Consider the following 20,317-nt stretch of genomic DNA (forward strand, 5'->3'; position numbering starts at 1 on the left):
ATAAAAATACCCCCGGAACAAAACCTCCACCAAACAAAATGTACTAGGCCATTTATGTTTTATTCCTAGCACAGTCACACAACCTTTATCTCTGCTGAGCCTGCACACCATCTGCCATCTTAATGTTTCATTGGTTTCAGAAAACCCAAACTGCTAACATCATTTCTAGGATCATAAGATTAAACTACAGAAATTTTCCTTAAAGCAATCGACAATAAGCTCTGAAACTATACTCCTGAATTCTTTTTTTTTTTTGCCTCTTCTCGGAAATGAAGCAACAGATTGTGACACACTAAATCAATTCCAAGTAGTCAGATGGCATATTTATAGCTACTGCCTTTTTTAAGCCTCAAATAACCTGTGAGGTGGAATTGGACCAATCCAATTTATTTTCCATTGTGATATGCTCCTTTGAACAGATTTTCCAGCATCACCCACTGCTTGTGCTGTTCTTGGTAGCTCTAAGTGTTCAGCTCAGGTATGACCCTCGTTAGCAAAACAGGCTCAAAATCAGGATGTTCCCTGATTCATAAGGTCGTGTGGTCATGAGTTGCATCACACTCTGCATTATTTCTTTTACCACCCTAAAAAACCCTCCTCGTTATCATCAATTCATGAATTTCCTCCAAACCAAAGAATCCTCTTTCCTAATTCATTAGCTCACAATGAAAATGCCCCACCATTGCTACAGCATTGTCTGAAAGGCAGTGGGAAAAATCACGTGTTTTCTGTGTTCTTCATGTGGATTATTCCCAGTTCAGTTCAGTTCGGCCCCAGGTTTATGTGCCTTTTGGGCCTTTTTTACCTTCTCAAAGTTTCTGACTCTTACTGATAGCTCCAGTTAGTTTGGCCCCATGAAAATGTCAGTACTTATTATCTTAACTAGATGGAAGCCTAGACAGTCTACTGGGTGTACAGGGGGGAAAAAAAGACACAGGTCTCACAGAGATACTTTCCAGTTAAAATTCCTCAGATACTTTGTATTTAACCAGTTTGCCTCCAAAGGAGAACAAGTTGTTGTCTCCTTGAGGTAATAAGCCCCTGTTATCAGCAGATATTTATTATCTCCAAGCATTCCCTAAAGGCTTGTGTTCAGCTTACAAAGTTTTCGAAAAAGTTCTGCAGGAAAGATAAAAGGTGAGCGCTGATCTTCCTCCTGCTGCTTCCCCTACAGCTGCCACAGGGTGAATCTGCAAAACTGAGATCTGACAAGCCCATGACAACAGAGAAGGAGTTCAGGTAATGTATATTCCCCTTATTAAAAAAAAAATACTGATCCCCTTGCAGAGCTTATTGAGCAAATCCAATGCACCTGTATTGCAGACACTGTATTTACGTTTGCTACGCAGTTTGCACTTTTGGCTTTAATGGTTTTTACCAAAAATGTTCACATAGAGACATCCTTCTGAGTACTCCGTGTGGAGTGTTCCAGACAAGGAATGAGTTGTAATGAGAAGCGGCAGGGTTGCACACGAGGATGCCTGGTACCAGCAGAGGCATCTCCTGGTGAACTTCCCCATAGTGACATCCTGGAAAATTCAGAATCCAGCCTGATTGCCTGCAATCATTGTATTTTCTCACATACATACTTCAGGGTATATTTTATTGATAAAGCACTGCACACCAAAACCAAACATTTTTCTATAGTGATGCACTATTCTTAGATTATCAGCCCATTCCAATTTTGTCTTCAGCCCTTTCGGAGATTAGCACAAACTTTGAAAATTCAAAATATATGGACAGCCGTCACGAACTGCATTTTATTTCTATCTTTTATATCATTCTTCCCCTTGTAGTGCCTTTACCTTGTTAGGTGCACACTTCACTTCACAATCAGCAGATATGTTCATCGGCTACTGAGCTACAGGCTGACAGTTTGTCATGTAATTATTATGATAGTCACTCTGAGGAGTTTTTCCTTGCCTTCAGCTAAATACTAGCTCTTTTTCTACAGTCCAGTAATCAACTTTTTCTTTCTCTTCTTCCCCTCCTCCATCTCAGGATGCAGCCTTTTTAAAGCAAAGGGATAAAAGCATCACTGATAGCAGTATGCTGATGGCAGTGACAGGTTAGGCAGTATTTTTCCACAAACTCATTAGATGTGTTAAAAATAACAAATTATCTATTTTTTCATCATCTCTTAAAGGGACAGACACATACAGGCACCCCTTGACAGGATTGCTTCTGGGTGTGGGTTGCTCCCTTTTCCCCCATGCACCAGTAGATCTTCCCATAAGGCAAAAAACTAGTTTTAAGCACAAAAATCTGATCAAAAAAGGCCCTGGTAGCTAAGATATTTCTCCTTTCCTGTGTGTTGGAGCAGATTGCTGCCCTTAAGTGGACTCAATCAGATTCCTTCCCACTTTGCTGTGAACTTCATGAGCAGCCTATTTAGCTAAATGCAGAATTCAGTCATTAATTTAGTTGGGGGCAGGTAGGTCTGGCAAAAAAAGTTGAGAGAGTATTTTAATTCCAGGACATAAAATCATAGAATAACCAGGTTGGAAGATACCCACTGGATCATCGAGTCCAACCATTCCTATCAAACACTAAACCATGTCCCTCAGCACCTCGTCCACCCGTTCCTTAAACACCTCCAGGGAAGGTGACTCAACCCCTCCCTGGGCAGCCTGTTCCAGTGCCCAATGACCCTTTCTGTGAAGAGTTTTTTCCTAATGTTCAGCCTAAACCTCCCCTGGTGGAGCTTGAGGCCATTCCCTCTCATCATGTCCCCTGTCACTTGGGAGAAGAGGCCAGCTCTCTCCTCTCCACAACCTCCTTTCAGGTAGTTGTAGAGAGCAATGAGGTCTCCCTTCAGCCTCCTCTTCTCCAGGCTAAACACCCCCAGCTCTCTCAGCCCCTCCTCATAAGACTTGAAGGTCAAAGAAGGTCGGAGAAGGTTGGAGAAGGTCGGAGAAGGTCAAAGAAGGTCAGAGAATCATAGAATCATAGAATCATAGAATAACCAGGTTGGAAGAGACCCACCGGATCATCGAGTCCAACCGTTCCCATCAAACACTAAACCATGCCCCTTAGCACCTCGTCCACCTGTGCCTTAAAGACCTCCAGGGAAGGTGACTCAACCACCTCCCTGGACAGCCTTTTCTGGCACATTTCCCTCTAACAACTTGCACATCAAACTGTAGTTTTTTTCATAAGTCTTACAATCTAAAACTTTCCCAAATCAGTTGGTTTTACTCATTTCAAACATAAAATTGCCTCCAGTTTCACTCTTTTCCCAATCCCTAATTACTGCTGAATGTATCACAGTGCTCATCTGCAGTAGCTTGAGCCTGTAGTGAGAGACACGAGGCCAAAGGCAGAGGCAGAAAAGCTCAAAGAAAGACACATTCACTTTTGTTGCCATCTTCAAAGGCTGCGTGTGCAGAGGCGAGGGCATGGAAGGGGGTACTTGCTGGTGAATCCAGCATGGTCATGCCTCCAATTTCATCAGCTTCTCCCAGTTGTACTCGGATAAGGGGCTGTGTTCCTGAAGGCAAAACAGGTGGTACTTTTTTCATGATCAAACCACATCCCTGCTTTTCAGTCAGGTACCTGTGAAGGCTCCTAGGTTTGCCAGATAGTTCCAGCAAGTCTCAGAAAGCCCAGGCTCAGCTGGATGCTGCTCAAAGCACCAGCAGAAACAGTGCCACCACCCTTCTTAACAGCATCCCAGAGGCAATGACACTTGTCATCAAAATGGGGAAAGCTGGCAGATGGGAGTATTGGGTCTGCCCATCAGGACTGCTCATGTGTTTTAACTAAACAGTCACCAGGGAAAATTAGCAAATGTATGTGTCTGTCCCTGGCTGTGGTCCCTGCCTCCTCTCCTAGTGCAGCCTATGCCCTGGGGGTGGAATGCTCCCTTGGTAAACCAGAACACGCATCTAACTCACAGCTGGGAGGATCAACTTCCCATTTCCCATATCTCTTGAGCTGCATTGTGGTGCCAGAGGCCCTATAGCAACAACAGCGATAGTTTAGTTTAAATATTAACTTTTACTGGTAGTGATCTTTCACAGGCTACATACATCCAGATGCATCTCAGTGGGACTTGAAGGTCTGGATTAAAAAGTAGAAGGAAGCATTTTCCTTACTCATTCATGCAATCTCCTGGCAGGTATGGGAATTCAGGGAGGCTGCTCTGGTCAGCAATTTCTGCTGGCCACCTGTGGGAAGTTCCCTTCTCAATATAAGGTGGATACCCACTTCTTCCCATTTACTGGGCAGGGAAGTCTGTAAGGTGCAGGTGCCTAAGCTGTGGGTGATTAACTCTATTAACTTCAGGATTGGATCTATCCTCACAGCTACATCGCTCTGTCAAAAGGCAGGCTGGGGCTGCAAGGGGAAGAGTCGCTCATCCACCTTCATGGCTTGGAAGTGAAAGGTTGGGCAGGGAATCGAACATGCCAGGTGAAAGGGTTTCTCACGATGGCTATCAAGGCCTCCAAGGTGCTGTTGTCTGCTCTATTAAACGCTAATAGGCTGGGGTCAGAAAAGGCTCGAAGAGTCACTCTGCTGGGAGCTGGGGAGTGCAGGAGGGAGGGAGTGAGCTGTGGTTTACAGCCTTGATGAAAAGAGCAAAAGCTGAGCAGAGCTGAGGGATGGCATTTCTAAGGAAGCCAGAGGGGGAAAGAAACCCTTCTCATTAGCTCAAAGTAATGATGTGGCTATAGGTATTTGCAGAAAGTGGTAGGAGCAAAGTCTCTGCAAAGGCTTTCCAGAAGGGTTAGCAGGAAAGGCAAAATAGAGAGAATCTGACTTTGAGTTAATTAATAAACTAGACCGTAAAAATTTTGAACTCAGATGGTTCCCTGTGTTAGCTGCAGAAGGGAGAGAGCTGGGACAAGAGCATGACCTAACACTGCAGGATGTCCAGCTCTAGTCACTTTGCTACTTGCTATATATAAAGAAGGCAGCTGTTTCCAGTTGCCAAATGGCCAAGTAGTGTGTGGAGGCTGAGTGTAGGTCATTCATCTCCTAAGGAAACACATTTTCCCAGGGTAGCAGCAAGGTGTCTTATCAGCTTCAGAATTTTGCTCATCATTTCTCTGACCCTTTCTGCTTTAAAATCTCTGTTTGAGTCCACCTTGAGCTCTGTTTCTGCAGAGACGCTCCTCATTTTCTACTTGAAGGTTAAGAAAGAAACTATAAACTCAGGTGTGACCTACAAATAACCAGGTCTTTGTATTTCTGTTGTAGATTTTGTCAAGTCTGGTGGACAGGTTGGAATTAGTAATAAAGCAAGGGGAAATTTCACTCCTCTTCCCTTGTAAATGAAAATTAGTTACTTTGCATACTGAAGCACTAATTTACAGTCTTTTTGGCTAGGGCATATTTTTTTGCTGTTGCAGAGTGCTACGTGAAATCGCCACGTCTGGCACAAGGCTTGAAAAGGCCAGTTTCCCTGAAACATTTTTATTTTACAACGCACATCATAGTTTATGTACGGTGACAATTGCTCCTTGCTGTATGAACTTTTGGATTGCTGCGGTGAGCAAAATCTGCACGGTTTTCTTCTAAACACCTTTCTTTGTTAGCATAACTCATTACTCAGAGTGTGCCGCTATAATTTATAGATGGCTGCGCCTCGAGGAGTGAAATGACCTCTGTCACTATCGCATACATAAGGCTTAGGAATGCCAGGATTTTCATATCAGATGGAATAGGCTTCTTTCTTGTTTATATAGAAATAGCTGCACATTATAGATTTATTTAAGTCTGCAATAATTTCGCGAACATTATACTGCCAACATTACTGTCTGAAATAACAAAATTGCAGCCCAAAGATGGGGGAGAAAAGCACATATAATGGCTATTAAAAAATGACTGGCTGTTTAGTCAATACAAGTTCAGAAATGTTGGTCAGTAAATCTTAACTCTTCTCTACCATTTGACTGGGTATTAAAATATATCAATAGTTATTCTATTATGTGACTGACCTGTTACCTGGAGATCTTTTGATGGATAAAAAGCCCCATAGACATCAATCAGTTAAAGGTGATTTAAAAAAAAATTCTCACTTGGCTGTAGTTTTTTTTATCAAGTAATGAAGAGACAAGATGCTGATTTCAGGCTATAAAAGGATTGACTCCAAATTCAAGCTTTGTACAGGTAGACAAAGAGTAAGTTGTAAAAAACAAGCAGTTTTCAAAATGCTGCAAATTTTGCATCCTGGGGGACAAAAATCTGCTCTGAGTGCCACACATGCACCCTTGGCAGTGCACGGCCATGGGGATGCTGCTACTGGACTGTGTACGAAAAAGGGGAAAGAGAACTGGAAAGCAGTCCTACTTCATTATCTTCTCTCTAATACCAATTTTATCAGTGGGGATCTGCCCTCCTTTTAAAATTGCCTAAGAAAATATTGTTCCAAGTGCATCTTTCCTGGGTGAGCGAAAGATTCTGAGCTGCCTCTGCAGCTGAGTTTTGTCCCTAGGGTTTGACTCTCCCTTTAGTGATATCATCTTTGGAGTAACCCTTCCAGCACTTACTGAGTTGCTTCAGGTGTGCATCACTAGAATTGAAAGGAAATTCTGCCTCTTTATACCTGTTATTCGATACCCAAAGCAGGGTGGCAAACACAGTGAAATGCTTTTTAAAATCTTTCGTTTGTAAAACTGAATTCCCAGTTATAGCTGTGGCTTCATTGCTTCATTTTCACCAGTGATGATTTATGGTTAATTATAATTAGGCAAATAGGCCATGAAGACCTTTAAGAAGAATCTAACAAGGAAGAGAACGTTTCAGTCTCACTAAACTTGCTAAATTAAAAGTGTAGCTTCAGCAGAGGACAAAGAAGGGCTTACTGAACCCTTAATATAATAAAAATGGTCTTACAAAGATTTGGTGATACTAGTAGTTAACAGAACTATCTTTTCCCTGAAGCCCTTAGGAATGTTCAAACTGGATTTGAAGTGATTGCAAGTGAAATTATTTTGATGAAAATATCTCTTTATAACACAAACTTGGTTTAAACTGGCAGGATTGTCTGTCTCATGTTATAACACAAGTGAGAGCAGCATCAGTCAGATTCTGAACTCGGGAGGCATAATTACAAGAAGATAGGAGAAAAACCTATCTAGATTGTGCTGCTGTTATAAATGACTTATCCTTTCAAGAACTGGAAAAAGGTTATGCACATTTCTCAAATACCTCAAAGAAGAGCTGCAAAATGCCAAGACTGTTTCCAACTTTCTTCTAATACAAACCCATTATCCCTGTTTATTCTTTTAGTTCATTGTAGCATCACTAATAGCTCTCTACCTATAAGAGTTATGAACTTAATATAACTTTAAAATTCTTCTTTCTGACCATGAAAAGCCATGAACTCATGCACAAGTCATGTTTTCCACATCTTGTATTGGCTTCTGTTTTGTTTTTGTTGTTGAAACTAGAAATGCATTACTATGTAAGCCATCAAATATGCTTCTTAAAGATTGTTCCATAATGAACTCTATCTTTCAGTATGCTATTGAACCAAGAATTTGGAATCAGAGAGGCAGAATACCATGAAAAAGACCATAAAATAAACCTCCCTCTATTTTAAAATGCACCATCCTTCTTCTCTGTGAAACGAGGTTATTGTGTCTCTGGTCCGTGAGTGTAAAAATTACTGAATGCATACAGCTGAGTCTGTCTCTACTGCAAGTTGTCACTGCTGCAAGGTACAAAAAATACTGAGCAAAATCGGCTCAGGCACATGTACCTACTACTCATAGCAAATTCATTGCATTCAAGCTGTAATGTGAGTGCAAATATTCAAGTTGCCTTTAGAAAGTAGTAAAACGGATAGATTCCCTGAACTCACTGCAATTCAAAGAAATGTTACAGTTCCCACATCTTGTAAATGCAATTTAATAATCATGTTGCAAGAAAGTTTCTGTTTTGTGAGGTTTTTTCTGCAGCCATTGTAAATGTACTAAGCGAGAAGCAGCACTAATAAAAACACCACAAAATTTATGGAAAGGTTTTGAACCCCCTGAGTGTTTGACCTTTTTTGCTGAAGGTGGGCTGGCATTACCGTGTCTCCTAATCTGAGATTTACGCCGTTCATCTCTACGTAGGAAAATGACTGCAGGGTGGTGTCACGCTGAATCTGTTCTTTCTTGCCAGAGGTGGACAGGCGCGACCAGACCACCACATACTGGAGTGGCAGCTTTGAGGAGAGGCGGCTGTGACTGCACTTCAGATGGACACGACCTTGCACAAGCACAGGAGATACCACTGGTTGCAAAGCCAAGCTCGTGAGTTTGTCTGGAAGAAGAAAACATAAGAAGGATGTAGCATAAGCCTTTATTTTAATATCACAATTATTCACTCAAAAAGAAAATTTCAATATGACTAAACATAGGAGAAATTCTACATTTTATATTCCTATGATTTGACCATTAACTATGTAAGCAAGGAAATGTATTTCATATGAAATGCAAAAATTGCCAGTTGTATACTGACTACTCATCCTTGGTATAACATTTGTCCTGTTTGTTTTGTGGTTTGTGGGTTTTTTTATTAGTATTTTTCAGTAAGGGAAATGTTATTGAAATGAAGCACTCGGATTAATACAAATTAATTACTCTGGCAAAGGCCATCAGCTTTGCATTCCCCTGAAGCACAGCCTTTTGATCCAAGTTTTGCAATAAGTACAGAAGAGATATGAAAAATAATTATACTGCAGTGGTAAATGAACTCTCAGAGAGTTCACATTGCCATGCTCTGAAAATCCTTTCCAGGCTGTTCTGGGACGTACCTAGGTTGACTTCACTCAATATAGTCTCCCTTTGCCTAGATTTATGCCACTGCTTTAAAAATGTAACTTGCTTTTCATAAGATTCAACAAATTCTGAAGCCTGAAACTTTTCTTTCTGTTAAACTCACCTAGAAAGTAGAAACAAAATGATGTGTAATACTATAGGGTGATGTTCTTTCATCTCTAGAGACCCAGACTCAAATGGAACATGAAGCTCATTCAGATGCTTTGAAAGGATAAATTAAGAAGCTTTTTTGGAGGACTGAAGAAAAGCTTAAGAGAATAAGATATGAGGCTGTTGCAGCAAAATGAAGAACCAATATGTTAACATGTGTCCAGGGCAAATAGCAAGATAAGAAAAAGAAACAAGCTACTTAAAATATGAATAAGGGCCAGTTGTTTATATTATTCACTTTTTTTTGTTTTGTTTCCTAAGGGAAGCTGCCTCACACTGTGGCTCACATCATGACTTTCTGCAAGGAAATTATTCCAGAAAGATAGAGTTAATTGATCAGCTCATGGGAGGATGTGAGCAGAATTGCAAGCACATATGTCACTTTTCCCAGCCATGTTCTTTCTCCCAAGCTACGAAGCTTGAAATACATTTTGTTTTGCAGTTAAGAAGTGCTGACCAGTGTTAGGTTCGCATGGCAAGAAGTCATGATGGTGCCAACTGGACCTGGCTCTGGGACTGTGTAAAGGCTCCTGTGGGGCAATGGTCAGAGCTGAATTTAAGACAGTGAGTTAACAACCCCCAGTAATAAATCTTCAGCCTTGGGTGTTTTCCTTCCAATACATGATACTGCAAAAACACTCTAAAGACAAGAATTTAAAGACTCGATGGAGCTGGACCTTTATAAAACCCACATAAGAAAGGTGAAAGTTTCTGCAGCAGTCATTAGAAAAAGGCAGAAAATCACTGGTTTGGGATAGATGGGAAGAGAGAAACTTTCTTTTATGAAAAATGCAGGTAGATTTACATTACTAAGCAAGTATAGATCAACAGAAAGGACAAAACCAATCACCCAAAAAGTATTGGTAAAAAATACTTCAAACAAGGGCAGTGGAAATTCTATAGTTTAAAGCAAGCCAAGGTTAAATTGGAAAATGGCTGTATTGAGCTAAAGTTAATTTCTGAGAAAGAATCGTGGAAATTAAAGAGCAGTTCCATTTATTTTAATGGATATTTCTTATTCCAATTAGTGAATTAATTTCACTTATTTGGTTTTTTTTTTTTCCTTTTTCTCCTTCATATAAGAATGTTAAAATACTGGTAAGGATAAAAAGAGAGATATCTCTCTCTTTAAAATTTATTTTAACTTGAATTTTGCCTGATTGAAAGGTGATAACCCTAGTTTCTCATGCTTCATGTCTATGTCCAAAAATGCTGAAAGCAAAATATAAAGGTAATTTTTTCCTTTTGAGAAAGCGTTGCCTTTTCTGACTAAATCTATATGCACCTGAACACTCTCTGAAGTTCAGAAGGTTTAACTGAGTGAGCAATTGCTTTCTGCTGTTCCTTTGTTTCCTAGTTACCGAACACAGGTTAGATCTCTTTTAGTAGTTTGAAAATTATTTCTGACTAAAGTAATTATATAAATGTCACAAAAAACTTGTTATCAGTTTGTGGGTTTTGCCTTCCAGAGTTTCAGAATTATCTTTTGGGGGAGATACTGTATTATTGAAGATAAGAACAGACTGTAGATACACTATCCTGCATACATTGTCTTAATAAAACTGAGATGCTCGCTAGCTGTGCAGCTTCAAGCCAAAGTGGAGCCAAAGACTGTAGGAAAGGTTACATGTGAACTGTATCCAAGCAAAGAACACATCAGATTACATTTTGCACTGGTAATAATAGCTATGCCTCAGAAACACTTTGGACTGCTGCTGATTTATTTTCTACATGGTCTGCATCTTACTGGGAGCAACGCTTAAATCGCAAGGTCACTGAGATGTGCATTGCAATACCAGGACCTTTGAACACCCAGCCAGAAAGGCATGTGCAATCTTATTGATAAATATTACACTTTACTGTTCCTCACCTTCTGCGCAGTAGCCCATGCATCCTTGAGTAGGCTGCAGGAGATATATAAAGAATTCACCACAGTTCCTGACGGCGATGGGGATCCGAAACAAGCAGCAGTCCTTGGTGCCTCCAAAGAAGACCTGCCAGGTGGCACAGGCCGTGAGCCGCTTGCTCTCACCGGGAACTGGCAGGGATTCAGACTTCAGCGACAGCCACACTGGAGCTTGTGTCCCACACTTATTCATCTGAGGATGCACACGAAAGAAACCATTTACAGCAAATGCAATAAAACTCCATGAAGTATTTGATAGGGATGGTTGGGTTCGATGATCCAGTGGGTCTTTTCCAAACTGGTGATTCTATGATTCTATGATTAAAACCTGAGATGTTGAGCACAGTGAACTTGGAGGGTCAGTGAAAAAGGTTTGTAGGTGGGGCTGAAAATGTCTTGCTCAGGGAGGTAATATTTCACAGTTACAGAGAGAAAATTCTCAAGAAAAGCAACAACTGGATTCCAAAGTATTTTCCTCTGTACGTAAACAGGCTAGATCCCTTCTCTGGGAAGCACATTTTGGGTCTTGTCAGCTGGTCATTCCCATCAATGCCTCATCTGTGGCAGAAGAAAACAAAGCCTGACAGAGCACAGGGACAAGAAGATAATAGGGCCACCCCAAAGCTGGACACTGCTATACTCAGAGCATCGTGCACCTGCTGCTTCCTCCAAAACAGCTACAGATTCAGCTGCTGTTGTCATAACAGCTTCTGCCCTACCTCTCCAGCATGTACTGGACGTGTATTTGGGGCCAGAGCCTCCCCCTTATTCTTGAAGGGAAACATATATGCAGGATATACATGATTTGATCAAATTCTCTGGGATTTTTGGCCTTCAAATTTCATCTGTTAATAGATTTCATTAAGTTCCTGGATCCTCTGAACACAGGAAACCCAAACCAGAAGTGTTCAGACTCAGATGGTTTAAACTACATCATTTGGAGTCATGGCTAGGAGAAGCTTCTCCAGATTTACCTTTCCCAACTTACAAATGGATCAGGCATCTCAGATCTGAATTGTCCTCTATACCCATCAGGCTCTTTGCACTGCCTAAAAGGACATGATTATACAAAGCTGTCTTTAATTTAAGCACCTCAGTGATGAGATTAAGTATAATCTGAGCCTAATAAATGAAGCAAATGTGAATTATGATGGTAAATTGTTATTCTGAACTGTTACCTATTTGCCAGCACGCAAAACGTAAACATATTAGAGTTAAGGTTTGAAAATTATTACCAAATACTGGCAATAATTTACTCTCAGATATCAGTCATATTCCACAGAGCGTGACAGCTGCTGCCGGTGCTTTGCATTTCTTCAGCCAGCAATAGTGGACTATCTCTAATAGTCCAGCTCAGGGGACATACTTCATCCTGATGTGAATATTTGGCTATATATCATGTTGGGAAAAAACCCAAACCCACCATTTTTTTTTTTTTGCATTGGCCTAGGTTTACCACTTCACTTTTAAAGATCAAGAATTGTGAGAACAGGGGAAGCAGTGAAAGACAAACAATAAATTTATTGAGTCCCACACCAGTGCCCTCCTGTAGTTTGAATTTTGCCTGAGAAGCTCTGGAAGCAAGGACAGGGAAATAGGGTCTGCACACGCAGAAAAAGAAAAGAATTTCAAGAAAAATAAATCATACAGTATGACACAGTCTGATTTCCATTTAGAGCTAGTTATTTTCAAGCTTTTAAAAATGGGGTTTCCAGAGAGACATCATTAACATTGTCCAAAGTAGATTTTTTTGCCTAGAATTGTGGCAGGAGCCCAGCAGAGGGGCTGACCCTGCCCTCCTGCTTGGGGACCCATTTCACCAGCATCCCTGCAGAGAGCACTGGAGCTCACCGAGAGCAACAAGTTCCCAAGGAAGAACAGTATGCTGGCAGTACGCTAACAAAGGAGAAGAGATCAACATGAAAATGCTTTTATGTGGAATTTTAGATGAATCAGTTCCCTTCCTTTACTTAAAAGCCATGTTGTGTGTAACTTTTTAAGAGATTTGCTCTGTTTATTTATTTATTTACAGCTTTAAGGGGCACTGATGCTTTCTTTGCTGGGCAAAATGCAGATGTTGGGAATTTATTGTACCCTGGAACTTCTGTATCCGGGAACTTCTGGCCTAGAGAGAGAGATCTGATGTGAACTAACATCGTTTCCAAAGAACATTTATGGCATACACTTGTAATAACACAGAAGAGTGGAGCAAACGTCATCCAAAGATGATCTGTGCAAAGGAAGAAGGACGGGTGGAGAGAAAGGGACAGCGACTAGAGCTCCGCAGTCTCTGCTCCTTGATGAGATACCTACACCTCAAATTTCCTCTTACTCCAGCTAACCCCCGACTTCAGTGCCTCTGCATGTGTGAGTGAAGATTGTTGTAATGAATCGTTATTTTTTAAATTATGTTTGAAATGGAGATGTTTGTGAATTTACCTTACAGGTGTTTCGAGCTCCACAAGCCAAGAAGAATCAGAGTGGTGGGGCAAAGCAGAAGAAACGAAAGTATGCAGGAGCTCAAAGGGTGTTTGCAAGCTCACAGGAGGCCTCGAAGGAAAATGCTTTGGCTAGGAGACACAGCACAGCCTACCCACCCCTCCCTTGTACCATTTATGACATGGGAAGCATTCCCAGTGTTGCTGACTCCTGCTGCAAAGAGCCACTGCCACCACTTTCCGATGTTTAGTTACTGAAAAGTGACTTTCATTGCTTTGAGGTGACTCAATCACTTGCAAATACTTACGTCTCAAGGAACATTTGCAACCGTGGTTGAACAAACTGAAAAAAAATCCCCTAGCAATTTTCTGTAGATCTTTTGCTGCCCAGAATGAGCTGCTGCATCCATTTGCTTCTGCTTTTACCAGCGTAATTGACCTCAACATGTCAGCGCAGCTCCATTGGGAGGATGGCCACTGGCCAAACACACATGGTGCCTCAGTTTCCCTGATTGATCCCTGACCTTGAACAAGTCACTTGCTCTTTATGCACCTCACTTCCTTATCTCTAAACCAGAAGTAACAGTGAATGAGATGGTAATAGAACCTCCTTGCCTTGCAGCAGTGCTGAAAAGATAAATTTGTTAACGAGACACCCATCTATCTACTGTGCTATGGGCCTTGTAGATAAATAGAAAGGTGCAAGTGCATTCTGGCTGTGAAAAAAGACAAAATGCCATCTTTGGGTTGTAAATCTTGTTAATTCATAGAGGAATAGGAAGAAAAGGAAGAAGGAGACAGAAGAAAAAAAAAGAAATAGGAGACAGTGATTTTCTCCTTCTTTGTATTTGTCCTCACTACAAGTCTGTGAGCCATTTCAGTGTTTGAGACAGTACAGATTAGCACCGCTGATGTCAGCCACCAGTGCTCTGTGCAGGCTTTCTGATCGCTCCCCGCTGTGATTTGCAGCCCCCCAGATTTGGTCTGGTGAATCTTGCACTGAAACTGCTTAAACAAAAGAGTTTTTTATATAATGCGCACAAATTACAAGCAATGACCATAGAATCACAGAACAGTTTGGGTTGGGAGGGACATTAAAGATCATCTAGTTCCAATAATGAACTTTTTTCGCTGCACCCGGGAAGTCAGGCTGTGAGAAAGCAAGTCAATGTATGCTGTGATACAGCATAACAGGCTGGAAAAGTAAGACTTTTGGTCTAAATCAAATATTTCTGTTTTCCTCACAGCTTTATAACATACGTGCATTTATTTTGTGCCTTGAGCTGCATGCTGTTCATCTGAGTCAGGCAAGTTGCCCCATGCTAGCTGAAAGGATTTGCCTCTATGAATTAGTAAGCAGACTTGGGGAGGCAAGGGCAAGCGTGTACAAGTGTATATTCATTTTTTTTCAACCAGTAGTACAGATAAGAACAGAAAAAAAAAGAACAAAGAAAAAATAATTTAAAAAAATCTAGGAGAAGAGACTTCAAAGAGCCAAATGTCCTGTCTGTGTCATAATTAGCATTAAATTTTGCAGCAGACATTCAGGAGAGCAACCAGAAAATTGAATACTGAGGTAGTAAGTGATTGTCATTTAAGATATAAAATTTACCTGCGATAACTACAGTCATTGCTGCTCTAAGAATAATGTTCTAGCATGATGCTGTGGGAATCACACCCCAAAATTCAGCAGCATTTCCAAAATGAAGCAGAGCAATTATACAGCTACTGTCACAGACGAGTGAACTCCAAAAGTCTCTTGCAAGCAGAGGCTGGTCTGCTGGGAAGCCAGTGGTGAGGATCAGACCATGACTTTGCAGACATTCTCCAGGTGAGCTACATAACGCAGACTGTATGGCAGCACTCGAAATGGAAGCTACACAGTGGGAAGTAAAAATAAGCTACGCAATAAGCTACAATACCAGTGACCATCATGGAAAATGTGTGTGTCCCCACAGTGTGTCCATTTATTTCTGAGTATCTGCATGGCTGCAAGAAGAAATAATATCTCTCTGTATAGATCCTGTCTCCTTTATACATCTTTAAGCAGTGTCCTCGATGGTGACCTGCAGTGAGCGTTTGTTTAACACTCCATATGAGAGATCACAAGCATTTGATTGCTTCCAATGACATATTTGCTTGGACTTGCAACTCTCTGATGCAATGGTAAGTTAGTGAAGTAAACTGCATTGTTGTAAAGCCTAAAATTAGGTCATTCAGTGCATCTGAATCAGTTATCCAGTGACACAGCTTGCACAAAGGAGAACTTGTCTAACAGAAAATGGAGTTTTTAGGCTGTTGCCAGGCTCCTTTAGAGCTCAAAATCCTTTCATACTTTGTCCAATTATAATTAAGTGGTGTTTTTAATTTTCAAAGCATTTTATAAACCTTACCTAATTAATCTTCACAACACCTCTATGTGGCAGGTAAGCGTTCATTAAGTATTTTTGCTTCATAATTAGGTACTAGCTAATCATTTAAATAATTCAGTTCAGAAAGCCTAAATGAAAAAAAAAATTGTGCCCCCTTTGCCAAAACAATGGGACGAACCATTATTCTTTAATCCAATGATGTCTCCTTCCATTTATCTGGAGTTTAGAGGATCAAGTAGTTTGATTGATTGAACACTCCGAGGTTCTTTATAATTGCACAAAGAAATCAAGCTTGATTGTTCTTGTCACTTGGGTATTGCACTGAAATTATGCTGTTAAAAATAAGTAGCACTATATGTGAGAAATGCATTGTTTTACTTAGATGGAGATGGAAGACTTTTTGGTATAGTGTTGGTTAGCAGTTAAAGCACTGCGATTTTGCATCTGTTAAACACTCAAAACCTTACTTTGTCTTAGTTTTTTACATTTTATTGTAGTAAGTTAAAGTAAATAAGGTTTTTTATTTCAATCTGGAGCTGAACACAGAAATCAGTTTATGTCAGGAATATCTGTAGTAGCAATTAAGTTGGTGACTGTCTCATGTTTCTTTTAAGTATATGCTTCTGAACAATAAAGGCTGTAATTGTAATTTCTATGGAAGGTTTTTTGTATGCCTGAAAAATAAACAAGAACAAAAAAACCTCTTCATGCCTACCATTATGATCTTGGAATATACATGTGAAAAAGAGAGTTATAGATGAAAACATGTAATAATACCTTGAAAGTGTCACCTAAGTTCATAAGACAATTGCAAATCAAGGTAGGACTAGATTCAGTGAAAAATAAAAATGGAAATAAAATTCAAAATTAATAGTATGCAGTTGAGCTATGGTGTTTTGATTGTGAGTATAAAATGCTCTGCAGCAGGGTAAGCAGAGGAGGAAATTAAACTGAGCATGGCAAAAGTAAATAATCTTCGCAAAGGGCTACAATATTAAGCATCATGGGTAGGTTAGGTTTGATACACTTTAACATGACCTTGTTTTATATGCCAATTAAGCCCATGTTTAAGCCTAGTATACATGTAAAAGTACATGTATATTCTTAAAAAATGCAGCTATCGAGAAAACTCCAGCCCTGATTTCATAACGTAGCCTTCTAGTTCCACACCTACATACAAATTTAGAGATAATTTCGCTTATTTAGAGAACGAAATTTCTGAAGAAGGATTTTGGAAGTAGTTCTCATATACCGTCACAGGCAAGTATTGTTACCGGGCCTTTCCAAAACAGTGTCACAGCCGTAACTAGCCGGTAGAAAATCTTGCTGCAGGATTCTGAATGTTAAAAAATTGCACCAATTGGACTGGCTTATGGGAGAGGTGATGGGTTGCACTGTTGTACTCTCTGTGTCTGTGTATGCACTTGATGTGTGCCCATCAGTTTAGACAGAACGCATATTTTTGCATGCGTACATATATTTTGTCAATTTGTATTGATGAGTGTTTTGGGAGGACTGCTGGCTGTTGAAGTACTCTGACATTTCAGAAGATCTGGAGACCAGGGTCTCACTTTGGCAGTGGGTGTGCAGTGATTTTTGTGGTCAGTGAGGGGACATCTGTATTAATTTCTCTTCTCAAGGAATATGGTACCACACATCCTCTGCCTCAGAGCAGTTCTAGTAGTGTTTCTGGGTTTCGTTTTAGCTTATCGTGTTTGCAACTGACTACTCGAAGCTGGAAACATTAGCATTGCTTTGAGAAGAAAAACATTCGACTCATGCATGCAGGGTCACGAGCGTTATCACTGAATTCAGGTCCGATTGCTATTTGCATAATCAAATTCTTAATTGACATGTTTCCTTAAGGTTGCAGAGTACGATCTATGTATTTTTACCCCCATGTAAATGAGAAGAAATGCATTTCCAGCCACCTTCTTGGCTTCAGCATGAGCTGTGAGCCAGCGTTGCAAGGCTTGCCTGTTGTTAGCATGGCATGGTATCTGGATTTGCATTGCAGTTAACAGCATGCACTGCTCTTCTCTAATCCACAGACTGATCTTTTATATGACTGTAGAACAGATCTTCAATTACGTTAGTAGGTTGTGCTCTCTTCCACTTCTTTTTAGCATTCTTTCCTTTCCTGGGGCTTGCCCATATGTACATATATAGAGATGTGTATGTATACCCTATATTATTTTAATTCAGAAGCCTGATTAAAATAATATTTTCATAATTAATATATGTTTTTCTTATACTGACTGTAAAATGCTTCACTGTATTTTTAATAGAATTTCCATTGAGCTTAATTTTTATGTCACTTTTGTTCTTTCCCTGAAGGGCATTTTACTACTATGTCTGGCAATATCTGTGCATAGTTTCTTGCTCTTAGTATAGCGTCTTAATCTTAGTAAAAGCTTCCCTGGGCACTCTTCCTTTAGTGTTTTCACCTTTCACTGCGAATTTGGCAGGTCTTGAAGAACAAACTATTGTTTGTGATCAGTAGGCAGCAGCCTCAATACCTTGGGATGTAAAATTTGCAAGTTTGTGTTGCTTTTCTGCTAGGATTTGTTGTTGGATGGGGAAGTGGCTGTGACCAAGAGCACATGGCCAGGATTCGATAATAGCTGGCCTTCCTTTGGGAGCCCCGAGGGAAAGGTGAGGAGGAAATAGAGGGAGGAAGGTCAGGATAATATGTTACTTCAGAGAAATTCATCAGGCGAGGCCTAACTTGAAAAGTTCTTTCAATCAGAAGTATTTTGCCACTGGAGGAATAAGTTTATGGACAGCAGCGGGATGCAGAATTCAGAAATAGAATTTGTATTTTCATTCTCTCTGACATAAAAGCTTTTGGATTTTTCTTCAGTCTCCCTTTCCCCTTTGCTTTTTCACTTGTTTGTTAAATTAGTGAATGAGAAGCAGCTTCTTAAGAGTTATTTGTTTTTCCTTACAAAAATTACTGTGCCTCTTAGCTGTGACATGATTGCAGACTGAGGCTCTCATAACTTCTCTTAGTGATTTGGTTCTGCTCTCTGTTGAATACAATCCTTTATGTGATTATGAAACACTATTCAGACATGGTCACATATTTATCATGGAGCTTTTTTGTGGCAAGATTCAGAATACAGGGTTTGAGATTGTGTCTGACAGAGACAGGATCCTCTGCCCAGGCACCGCGGTGGGATCTTGGGAGCTCCCCTTCTTTGTGCTCACCCACCACATGCCATTTGTCCTGCTGTAATTCTTTCACAAGCTGGGCAGGACCTCTAAATCTCTATTATTTAAATCCATTTTGAGCTCAGCTGGGTGACAAGAATCATTACCTACAATTACTTAAGAATTAAGAAGTTAATCTTACCCATTGATAAGCAGCTAATTGTATCTGGTCAGTATCAACAGGATATCGTCAGGCATGTATTTTACAAGGTGCTGGAGTAATGTACTTTATTTTGCTCTCCAGCTGTATTGTCAGGCTTTATTTTGTCTCTCTTCTCTTCTATCTGTTCAGGATTTTGTCTTTGACTTGTTTAATTAAAATCAGCTCATTCCAGTGAGGTTGGAATGTTCAATAATAACTGCTTATTAAGGAGTGGAAGCTGTGCAGTTATTATTTTAAATTATTTTGTTCCAGAGGTTTTGCACAAATTAAATGGAAAACCATATTAAACAATGATTTAATTAAGTGGAAGAGATAGAATGTAGAGGCGGATTTAGAAAGTGAAGATCTAAAAGAAGTGTATTCTTCCAGTTGTGACATCTAACAGATGTAATCCTTCATCAGCATGGTGAAGCAGAGATTTACTGTCATTCAGAGGATAATGAAAAAACCAATGGCAAGAATTAAGTTACGAGATAAGAAACTAAACTAATTAATATTGCTCTATAAACCTGAATAAAAAACTCCAGAGAAAAGATTAAAAGAAATGAAGCATGTATGGCTGGAAAAAAGTCTCATACCTTCGAGCATAACTACATACTCAAAATTGACAATATACAATGGAAAATTTTAAAAAAAAAGTTATAGAATATATGTACACTTACAGAGTAACCAGTAAAAATAAACTTCATAAGGCATTGGAGTATTTAAGGACAACCTGCCATGAAATGAATATTTCAATAATAAACCTGCCAATTTGTTCATGTTAATTAGATTTATGCCTTGCGCATGCAGAGAGTTTGAAATCCCACAGAAGTAACAATTATCTCTTAACATTTCATTTAACATTAGATTATTAAGATATGCTTCTATTGTGACAAGTTCACGGGTCCATTTTGAATGGATATGAAATACTGTTTGCTGATTTCGAGAAAGTTCTCCAGCTAGGGTAGCATTACCCAATATTAAACTTCCTGGTATGCTAGATTGAATATTTCATCTTTAAAGTCATGTGTGGAAATTAGTTTATTATTTTCTGAATAATTTTATTTAACAGTGTTTTTGAAATAAGTCTAACCCCTTGCAGCTGGGCTATTTGAGATGGCAATGACTTTAGTTAGGGTCTCACGTTACCCTGACAGCAGTGATTGCAAGTTAAATGTTATTGTCATACATATTAAGCACATATAAAACAAATTATGATTGTTCTGTCTCTTTTTAAAGAGCAGTTTTATGTGGTGGAGGTTTTTTTGCTGTAGAAAGCAATTAGCATACTTATGAAACTAAGTAACACCAAAAATGGC

General features: G+C 39.8%; 1 protein-coding gene across 1 annotated transcript in view; it reads right to left on the reverse strand.

The window, feature by feature from the left end:
• The window catches only part of LOC138722868 (von Willebrand factor D and EGF domain-containing protein-like), a 177,048-nt gene that overhangs the window by 118,072 nt on the left and 38,659 nt on the right, over positions 1–20,317 (reverse strand). The window contains exons 3-4 of the mRNA XM_069861550.1: positions 10,795–11,023; positions 8,024–8,256 (exon numbers count right to left, since the gene is read on the reverse strand). Of these exons, the coding sequence (XP_069717651.1) occupies positions 8,024–8,256; positions 10,795–11,023 (462 nt within the window). The remainder of the gene's footprint in view (positions 1–8,023; positions 8,257–10,794; positions 11,024–20,317) is intronic.

The sequence above is a fragment of the Phaenicophaeus curvirostris genome, chromosome 7 (genome assembly GCF_032191515.1).
Source record: "Phaenicophaeus curvirostris isolate KB17595 chromosome 7, BPBGC_Pcur_1.0, whole genome shotgun sequence".
In the NCBI taxonomy this organism is placed as follows: domain Eukaryota; kingdom Metazoa; phylum Chordata; class Aves; order Cuculiformes; family Cuculidae; genus Phaenicophaeus; species Phaenicophaeus curvirostris.